The sequence below is a fragment of the Danio aesculapii genome, chromosome 1 (assembly GCF_903798145.1).
Source record: "Danio aesculapii chromosome 1, fDanAes4.1, whole genome shotgun sequence".
In the NCBI taxonomy this organism is placed as follows: domain Eukaryota; kingdom Metazoa; phylum Chordata; class Actinopteri; order Cypriniformes; family Danionidae; genus Danio; species Danio aesculapii.
In genome coordinates, this window is record NC_079435.1 from 5,749,603 (window position 1) to 5,759,802 (window position 10,200).

General features: G+C 38.4%; 1 protein-coding gene across 2 annotated transcripts; it reads right to left on the reverse strand.

Moving 5' to 3' along the window:
• Nucleotides 1–455: 455 nt before the first annotated feature.
• Nucleotides 456–9,960, reverse strand: gprc5bb (G protein-coupled receptor, class C, group 5, member Bb). 2 transcript variants are annotated; one of them, XM_056461340.1, is made up of 4 exons: nucleotides 9,336–9,960; nucleotides 4,425–5,495; nucleotides 1,280–1,386; nucleotides 456–1,066 (listed from the first exon to the last, which is right to left on the reverse strand). In XM_056461340.1, the coding sequence occupies exons 2-4, from the start codon at nucleotides 5,491–5,493 to the stop codon at nucleotides 1,022–1,024; spliced, it is 1,221 nt and encodes a 406-aa protein (XP_056317315.1). In that variant the 5' UTR covers nucleotides 5,494–5,495; nucleotides 9,336–9,960; the 3' UTR covers nucleotides 456–1,021. The 2 variants fall into 2 exon arrangements, with proteins under 2 accessions (XP_056317315.1, XP_056317230.1); XM_056461255.1 differs by having other exon boundaries at nucleotides 1,280–1,389.
• Nucleotides 9,961–10,200: the final 240 nt, after the last annotated feature.

Sequence of the window (10,200 nt, forward strand, 5' to 3'; positions counted from 1 at the left end):
ACCGGCTTTAGTTTCCCCCACAGTTCACACTCATACAGTTGAATGTTTAAGCTAAATTGGGCGTAGTGTACATGTGTGAATGAGAGTTTATGGGTGTTTCCCAGTGTTGGGTTGTGGCTGGAAGGGCATCCGCTGCGTAAAACATGTGCTGCATAAGTTGGCGGTTCATTCCGCTGTGACGTCCCCTGATTAATAAAGGGACTAAGCCGAAGGAAAATGAATAAATGAATGTTCTCAGCAAACGAAACAATGCTTAAAGTGTTGTCAGAACGTTTCCTAAATGTTTTTTTATGTTTTTCTTGGTAATATGAACGTTAAGAGAATATTCCATTTTAATTACCTTGATTTAATTACCTCGAACATGATAGGAACATTACTTTTCAATGTTCTCGAAACATTCTAAAACATGAAGTAACATAAAAAAAAATGTAAACAATAATTTCATGAAGGTAATGTTTTTATGCTAACATTATTGAAGATCAGACTTTGAACGACCATTTTAATAGTCACTATGATAAATGTTTGTTCATAACTTTGAAAGAACGTTACCAGAACACTGAGAGAATGTTTCCCTCATAAATTCATTGTAATCAGGTTTCCAAAATAACCTGAATTTTTGATAAAATTTTAATCAAGCCCTAAAATAATTCTTAAACACTGATATTATGCAAGTAAATGAGTCTGTGAGCAGCATTTCGTGTTGACTTTAACACTCCCTCTGCTTTCTCCTTCACACATCTCTGTTTATGTAAATTATCGCAGGTCTTCATCTGCGTGATTTGTCCAATCGCATCATCTAAACATCACCATGGCGATATCAAATATGCGTCCTGTACTTTAAAGTAAGCACTTATTCGAGAACTTGTGCAAAATTAGCTGGCTCCTGTGTTAAAAGTGTGCATTTAGCTTCGACTTGTGGACTTTAATTAGAGGAGCATTTCCAAATGATTATTATGGAACTGTAATAAAGTGCCGTTTGACCCTGTGAGCCGTCCCGGGGCAGACGAGGATGTTATTGCTCTCACCACAGATGCCTGCCTGTGAAGTTTGGAGGAGCTGTGGGGATCTGAAACACAGAGACTGAGCTGAGATATATCCAGTATTTACATTCACAATTAAAAAAGCTTTAACAAATTTAAGTGGATTGAACATAAAACAGTTAAGTTGTCCCCCCCAAAAATACTTTAATTGTGTCATTTCAACTCATTTTACATAAGTAGTTTGAACAAGCAGCAAAAGTCATTTTTTGAGTGTAGAAATAATGTTATTATGATGTTACCGGTCCTGCATTCATGAGCAGAGCCATTTCAGTAGGCTGGTAAACGTGACTCCGGAAAGGCAGAGCGGGTCGTATTAATCCGTTATGGTAACCTCCAGCCTGCAGAACTGCTAAAAAAAGACATAATATATATATATATATATATATATATATATATATATATATATATATATATATATATATATATATATATATATATATATATATATATATATATATATATATATATATATATATATATTATATGATATAAAACAAATGAAGAGGAACATATGAAATAGCAAAACATAATTGGGCTTTATAGAATAAAGAAGAATTACAAATATGTAAAATATGACATCATTGTGAACAGACTCAGATGTTTGATTTTGCACATTTTTTGGAAACCGAATAATAATATGTTATAACCAAAATCTAACCTTTGTCAGATTGTCCTACCTCCCATTCAAAAAGTAGGTAGCACATTTTGATGACACAATATGGTACCCATCAGATTTTGCTACCAGTGTAAATTTTACTGTGGTATGAGGCTGTAATATCGCCCTAACCCACCTAATCCCTAACTCCGACCTCAGATCCATTCAAATAACAGTGTTGGTAGCATAATCTGATGGGTAGGATAGAATGTCAGGAAACCGAAATAGCAAAACATAATTGGGTTTTATAGAATAAAGAAGAATTAAAATATGTAAAATATGACATCATTATGAACAGACTCAGATGTTTGATTTTGCACATTTTTTGGAAACCCAATAATAATGCTTTAGAAACACTTTTTAGCTTTATGTTATAACCTAAATCTAACCTTCACAGAACACTGGCATTATCATAATGTTACAGGAAGTTTTTTTAACAACATAAATAAACTATACAGAACATACTTTCTGCTTGTTAAGTGTGACAACATGCGAAGCGGCTTCCGGTTTCCAAGTGCTCTATAGAACTGTATGGGGAAACTCAACAAATGGTAATAATAAACGTTTACAAAGCGATGTGATACTTTCGAAAATCACGATCTCAATAAGTATATACAGTTGAAGCCTCACTGAATTATTACCCCCCCTTGTTTATTTTTTCCCCAATTTCTGTTTAACGGAGAGCAGATTTCTTCAACACATTTCTAATCATAATAGCTTTAATAACTCATTTCTAATAACTGATTTATTTTCTCTTTGCCATGATGACAGTAAATAATATTTGCCTTGATATTTTTCAAGACACTTCTATACAGCTTAAAGTGACATTTAAAGGCTTAACTAGGTTAATTAGGTTAACTAGGCAGGTTAGGGTAATTAGGCAAGTTATTGTATTACGATGGTTTGTTCTGTAGACTATTGAAAAAAATAAAGCTTAAAGGGGCTAATAATATTGACCTTAAAATGGATTAAAAAATTAAAATCTGCTTTTATTCTAGCCGAAATAAAACAAATAAGACTTTCTCCAGAAGAAATAATATTACCAGACATACTGTGAAAGTTTCCTTGCTCTGTTAAACATAATTTAGGAAATATTTAAAAAAGATAAAAAATTCAAAGGGGGGCTAATAACTCTGACTTCAACTGTATATCCATGACTAATATCCGATGGCCAGAAAGGCATTAATTCTTTATAAATTGTTCAAATATTGGTCTCTGTGATGCAGCAAGTCCAGAGACTGTCATGTACACCATGCTTTTATATGAAATTCGCTTTAATGTGTGACATGACTAAAAAGTGGCTATAAACAAATATTTTCTCAATTCAAATGACTAGCGGCTCGGACCTGAAAACAATATTTCGTACATCACAATTTAACTAGCAGATTAAGGCTATTTTCACAGCACATCCAAAAGGGAATTACACAAAAATATTTATAAAATATGAAGGGACAGTTTTTCTGGATAACTATAGGGGTGTCAAAATTAATTGTGTCTTCAATGCACCGTGATGCAGACGTAGACAATTCGATATCGGTTCAGTAATAGATCATAACAGGTTATTACGTACTGACGTCATTTATTTCATATGCGCCAAGTCGCAGTAAAATACTATGGCGAAGGAGGTGAGGGCGAGTAAATAAAACACCCCTACTACTTTTTTTTTTTGGAGTCTTTGCTGGACAGTCTTTCACTGACACTGAAGGTGGTACAGCACACGAGCCACTATTTCACAACTAAGGATCAAATGAAAGATGTTTTAGAGTCATTCGCAGCCCTTTCTATTGAGCATGTGAACACAATGACCAATCATAGGGGTGTAAGAACTCGCTTGACAGCGCTCAAAAAACAAGCAGAATAATTTTTACATTAGTTTATTTGCTATAAATGCTCATGTTGTCTTTTATGCATGTATTTGAGTTTTGTTTAAAACATTCAAAAAGAGTGTTTTCTTTGAGCAGGTAAAGTTAAAGATACAGTTCATATATCGGACTGCTTGTATTAAAGGACAAAAGTGTATAACAAATAATCTATAAATATTAATATAATTATAGATTTGAATTTAAAAAAATTCTAATGTTGTGGAGAAAATATTATATAATTGTGTATGGAAAGCATCGTCAATGCACCGTGATGCACCGAGATATCGAATTGAACTGAATCGATGGCCTGAAAATCGTAACCGAACCGAACCGTGAGACCAGTGTAGGTTCACACCCTTAATAACTAACTTCTGGATATCTGTAAGTTAGAGCCCAAACCATGGGTTTAGATCAACCTGATGGTATTAACTCTCCCCAAACCCCTTTCCCCATCTTTCTGAATAAAATGCATACCTTATTACATCCAATCAGCTTGCAGTAGAAAAAACAAGCCACGCCCCCTGTTTTCTTATTTAATAATCTGTTTCAATAACTGCGTTACAATACAGAAAAAAAAAACGGTCGCAGTTTCGGGTTCATCCAGACTTTAAAGGTTAGTTTTAAATACATTTAGGATCATTCTGTAATGATTATTATTATTATTATTTTTCAGATCTTTTTATTAACATTTTGGTCAAAACAGAGACAAATTATCTTTGCTTTAACAGAGCCCCCCCGCCCCACTAGACCATTTCTATACAATATGTTAGCCCATTTTTAATTTCTCTCATGATTATTATTATATTTAATCACCATAAACAAACATATCCAGAAAGCTGCGTGCTTTTTATCTAACTGGCAACCCACCTGCGCTGTGCTCCTCTACAGTGTACGCCTGACTCTCAGTGAATGGAGCTCTGGGATTGGTCGGCCGCTCATCGTCATGGTAACCCTGTGCAGCCGGAGGCTGAGGGGTGTCGTAGTAGTTCTGTGCGGTATCTGTGCTCCTCTGACTGGACGGACGCAAACAGAGGTGTGTTTCTGGGATAGCGTGAAACAACAACAGCACCCAACCCTCGGTCACCAAGGCAACCGCCAACGCCGGCTCATCCCAATCCTTCGCCACAGTTGAGATGCCGACATCACCATAGAGGTAAAGCCCAAGCCAGGCGACCCATAGGAGAAGTGATGAAAGACATGAGAGGAAAAGCCAGACGGCGTTACACCTCCACTTCATCCTCTTTCTGCTGGACTCCTCTCTGTTATTCCCGCCGCACAACACCACAGCTAGCGACAACACGCTGGCAGCTAGCAACAATGCTAGAGCATAGCTGCAGACCAGCACAAAGTCCAAAGGCAGGTATTCACAGGCGGCATGTCCCTCACGGACCACCGTAAGCAGCAGCCACTCACCAGCGATAATGCCTTGAACGACAGTGAGTGCGACAGCCAATCCGGCGAGAGAACTTCCTGCAGGGCTCCGCCTCCCTCCGGCTAGCTTCTTCAGTCGCACTCCCTGTACCAGCAAACAGGAGAAACACATAGCAAACAGCGCCCCCCAGAGCCCGCGGCGCACCATGCAGAGCACCTCGCCACGCCCCACCATAAACACCAGCGATAGGCTGAACAGACCCATCGTTCCAGCCAATAGCAGGAGGAGCGGACCAACGCCGCATCTTTTTTCTGGTTCTGTCACCGTTTTTAGCTTAGCCAGAAGAATGATGGCCAGAATCAGTGCGGATACGGTGCCGCCACATGCTATGGCCTCCAGCACGATGCCCCACACTGACTCCAGGTCACACAGAACTCTGTACGGCGGGTCCACCGCGGTGCCACACCCACGAGGAGGGGGTGGGGCTGAGGCCTGGGGCGGGTCTTCAAGAGCACAGCAGCCAATCAGAGAGAGAATGAAGATGAGGGTGGGCCTCACAGCCATAGCTGTAAGAGAAAGAGGAAACACTGTAGTTTAAGTACCAATACTCACTATTAATTAGTGGCTTATTACCTGATTATTATTAATATATTGGTGGTTTATTAGTGTTTATAATGCTTAATCTTATTTTAAACCCAACAATTTCCTTAACGACTATTAAGAGGAACCTATTATGCCCCTATTACAAGATGCAAAATAATGTGCCTAGAGTGTGTGTGAAGTTTCAGCTAAAATTACCACATAAATAATGATTTATAACTCTGAAAAGGACCCTTTTAAGCTTTGATCTTAATTGTGCCATTTTGGTGACTGTCGCTTTAAATTCTAATGAGATTGTGCCCTTTTCAAAAGAGGGCGGAGCTACAAATGCCAATGCGTTAACATAGCAGCAGATTCAAAATGACTGATCTCACTCAGGGCTGCTTATGCTAATGAGGGAGAGATGGTCAATAGTGGGCAGGGCCTTCCTTCTCTGATGACACGTACAAAGGGGGAATGTCAATCAAAGTGTTTCTGCAGACTGTTTTAATAAAGAGTGATTATAAAAAATTGAATTAATAAATTTTTACCATAAGAGGTTGGCTATATTCACACACTATTGCCACACAACTAGTTTAAACACCTTATAAAGGTGATTTTAGCAGAATAGGTCCTCTTTAATAAGCAGCAAATTAGGCGTTTAGTGAGCCAAAATTCATAGTTAATGGCTTACTAATAGTGATAATTGTACCTTAAAATAAAAAGTGACCAAAAAAAGAGTATAACTGTGGGTATTTCTTACATTCATTTTTGTGAATCAGCATAAACTATCTCCGAGTTGACTCACAAATGCACTATGAAATTCACTATGAAATCCAAATTGATTACATTTTCACACTGATTAATGATTATCCAATATAGAAAATGGCATTTACGTAATATATATATATATACATTTATTATTATAATATATTTATAATATATATATATATATATATATATATATATATATATATATATATATATATATATATATATACATTTTTTTTGTATTTTGCATGGAGGAAACTAATCACGGTATAAAGCATTGCACACTAATTTTCAAAATGCAGTAAACCACATAAAATTGCTGCCACTGAATATTAGTAGCATATAAAACGGTTTAAGTCTATTTTACAAATGAGTACAGCAGTAAAGTGAACAGGAAGAGAGCTCATCTTTGTAATCTCTATTCCCATAGAAACAGCAGCCTCTCTGCATTGAGGGCAGTGTAAATCTTCCCTGGGAATTTGCCTTTTAAATGCAAAATTATTTTTAAAAATTAATGGAATTAATTTTATTTTAATACTGCATTTTATGCACTAAAGCAGATCATATAAAATGTGTTTTTCCATTTGTGACCCTGGACCACAAAAGCAGTTTTGTCTTGCACAAGTATATTTTTGCAACCCAGACTCACTCTGAACACATACCCCTATATACATTCCTGGAGAGCGCCAAATAAGTCCCAGGAGATATTTTTTTTGCAGTTTTTGTTTTCGCGAATCCACTTGAGGCCGCTGTGTATGTTTTTGAGATCTCAAATTTCTTTCATGAGTGCCATTCGTACCTGTTCTTCTCATGTAAATCCACCAGAGGCTGTAGTCGACTGTCTGACTGACCGATCGACTTACCCACCCACCCCCTTCCCTAAATCCAACCGATAGTGTCAACATACAGTAGTCTCATTCTAAAAATGTAGCCCTGTACACGTTTATGGAGATCGCAGAAGTACATATAGGTGCATTTCATTTTTTTAAATGAACGATACAAGGCGGTATGACGCCTTTCCTTTTCATGCTTATCAGCTGACCGCTTGCCTCCATATGAACGGCTTTCCCGCTGTTACCAGTTTGTCCCGTTAGCTCGGCGGGCTTGAGACGTAGTTGACCACTACAACAGGCTTTGAGTCTGGAGAAGAATGGTTCCAGAATGCAAACACAGAATCCAAAAAATAAAATAAACAAGTAAATATCAGGGTGAGAATGTGGTAAAATCTGAAAACATGATACAAATCAGGCGAGGACTTTTCTTTTTCTGAATTGCTTTTGAAAATTGTTGGGTGGGTTTAGGATAGTGGGTGGGTGTGTCAATCAATCCAATTGGTTGGGTTTAGCGAAGGAGGAGGGTGGGTCAGTCGATCGGTCAGTCAGTCAGTCGACAGCGGCCTCTGGTGTATTTACATGAGAAGAGCAGGAACAAATGGCACTCAAAATAGAAATTTGAGATCTTAAAAAGCATACACAGCAGCCTCTGGTCGATTCGCGAAAACAAAAACTGCAAAAAAGTAGCCCCTGGGACATATTTGGTGCTCTCCAGAAATTTATATAGGGGTATGTATTCAGAAAGAGCCTGGGTTGGATCAAAAGCACAGATTGACCCCTACCAACTTCCCTTCTCTAAAAAGTTTTAAAAAGCAATCCAGAAAAAGAAAGGCCCCCTGATTTTTACCACGTTTTCAGATTTTACCACATTCTCACTCTTTTATTTACTTGTTTATTTTTTTCTGGCTTTTGTTTTACCCGCTTTCTGGAACCGATCTTTGCTGCACTCAAACTCCATCATCTTTGTCAACTCCTCTCTGCGTCTCAAGTCTGCTGACATACATGGTGAACTACTGGACAAACTGGTAACAGCGGGAAAGCCATTCATATGGAGGTAAGCGGTCAGCTGGTAAGCGTAAAAAGGAACGGTGTCATACTGCTCTGTAGCATTCGTTTTAAAGATGAAATGCAGCCATATTTACTTCAGGCTACATAATTCACGATCTCCAGAAATGTATCTAGGGCTACATTTTCATAATGAACCTATGTTGCAACTCAATAGCCAAAAATCATTAGAATATTAAGTAATGATTATCTATCTTCCATGAAGACAAATTAAAAACGATAAATATCCTTCTGTAAATATGTCAAAACTTTATTTTTGATTAGTATTGTGCATCTCTAAGCGCTTAATTTGCACAACTGTAAATGTGATTTTCTCAATATTTACCTTTTTCTGAACCCTCAGATTCCAGATATTCAAACTGTTGTATCTCAGCCAAAAATAGTCATGTTTTAACAATGGAAAATGTATTTATTATGCCACAAATGCAAACATTTGCCACTTATGGTCATATTCAATTCAATTCAGGCTGGAAGTTGGCCTCAGCAAAGACTCGTCTGTTCCTGGAGCGTCACAATAGTCACAACTGATGTCCATAGTCACTTTTGCTAATTTCAGTTAACTGTTAAGATTGCTGCTTGTCACTTTTGTTTAGGAGCTGCTTTTAACCAGGTATTTGCTTGTTTAAATCAGTGTTTCCCAACCCTGTTCCTGGAGGCACACCAACAGTACATATTTTGGATGTCTCCCTTTTCTGACCCATTAACTTCAGGTGTTGGAGTCTCTTCTGATGTTATGATAAGTTGATTCAGGTGTGTTTGATTAGGGAGAGGTTGAAAATGTGTACTGTTGGTGTGCCTTAAGGAACAGGGTTGGGAAACACTGGTTTAAATAATAGATAGGCTGCTAACTTTTGCTCATCATTGTAAACTAAAGATGCGCGTTCACTTTGTCTCGCATCCTCAACCCTTTTTAAAACCCCGACAGTTGCCATGGCAACCAGCGGCGCGCGTGGGCTGGCCTAGATGGAGTCGCACATCAATTTATATAAAAGAAACACACACACACACACACACACAAACACACACACACGTTCAGACACACACAACTTCAAGATTGAATTTGACTTGAGTTGATTACCAACAGAATCACGAGGAGCCAAAATGGATTAGCAGACAAAAAACAGTTACATAAACGCGACGACAATAGCCGTTACTCACCTTAAAGAGTTGAAAATACACCTCGATAGTTATGTTGATGTGTGTTTATGTAGTACAGGAGAGTTTCTACACATTCCCACAGCTCAAATCTCTTCTTAACGAGTGGGAATTATCCTGAAAAACACAAACTCGAGCTCTTGCATCGCGCTTTCCCCCTCTCCCTCTCCTCCAGTCAGTCAGTAATCGAAAATCAGTGACAGAAAATCCGGAAACTGTGCGACAGACAGATTCACACCTACACACAGCATCTGCAGCCGAGCGTATATATCTGTCTTTAATTCGACTCTTCTTTCTTTAAACGTCCTTTTAAGAGTGTTAAAGCTCCTTTTGAGGATGAGAGATGCTGGTTTACTTTCCTCCACAGATCATGGTGCAGTCGAGGGTGAAATCTCCGTCTGAGTGGATGTGAAGCGCAGTGTCGTCCATCCTCAGCCGTCACACGCATCTCTCTCTCTGAAGGGCTTCATTTGCAGCATTGTGACCGCTGCTGATGCACACACACTATAAATAAACCACAGCAAAACTCACTGGCGATCATGCCGCACACTCTCTCGTCATTATCAGCAGCATACAAACACAAGCACACACTCAAACACACTTCTGGTTGAAGATTTCTAATTAGTTTCCATTGACAACTGACAATGTACAAAGAGCCAGGTGTGTGTGTGTCCACGTGCGTTGTCTTGAAGGAGTCTTATGTAATAAAGACACCAGTGCTTCAGGTCATACACATTAGAGTAGCCTAGTGTGTGTGTGTGTGTGTGTGTGTGTGTGTGATCGTGTCGCTTTAAGTAGCCTTCAGATAATCCTGTCCAGTGGTGCAGTGAGCCATCAGAGTCTTTCCTTTCGTTATTGTTTTGTGGTG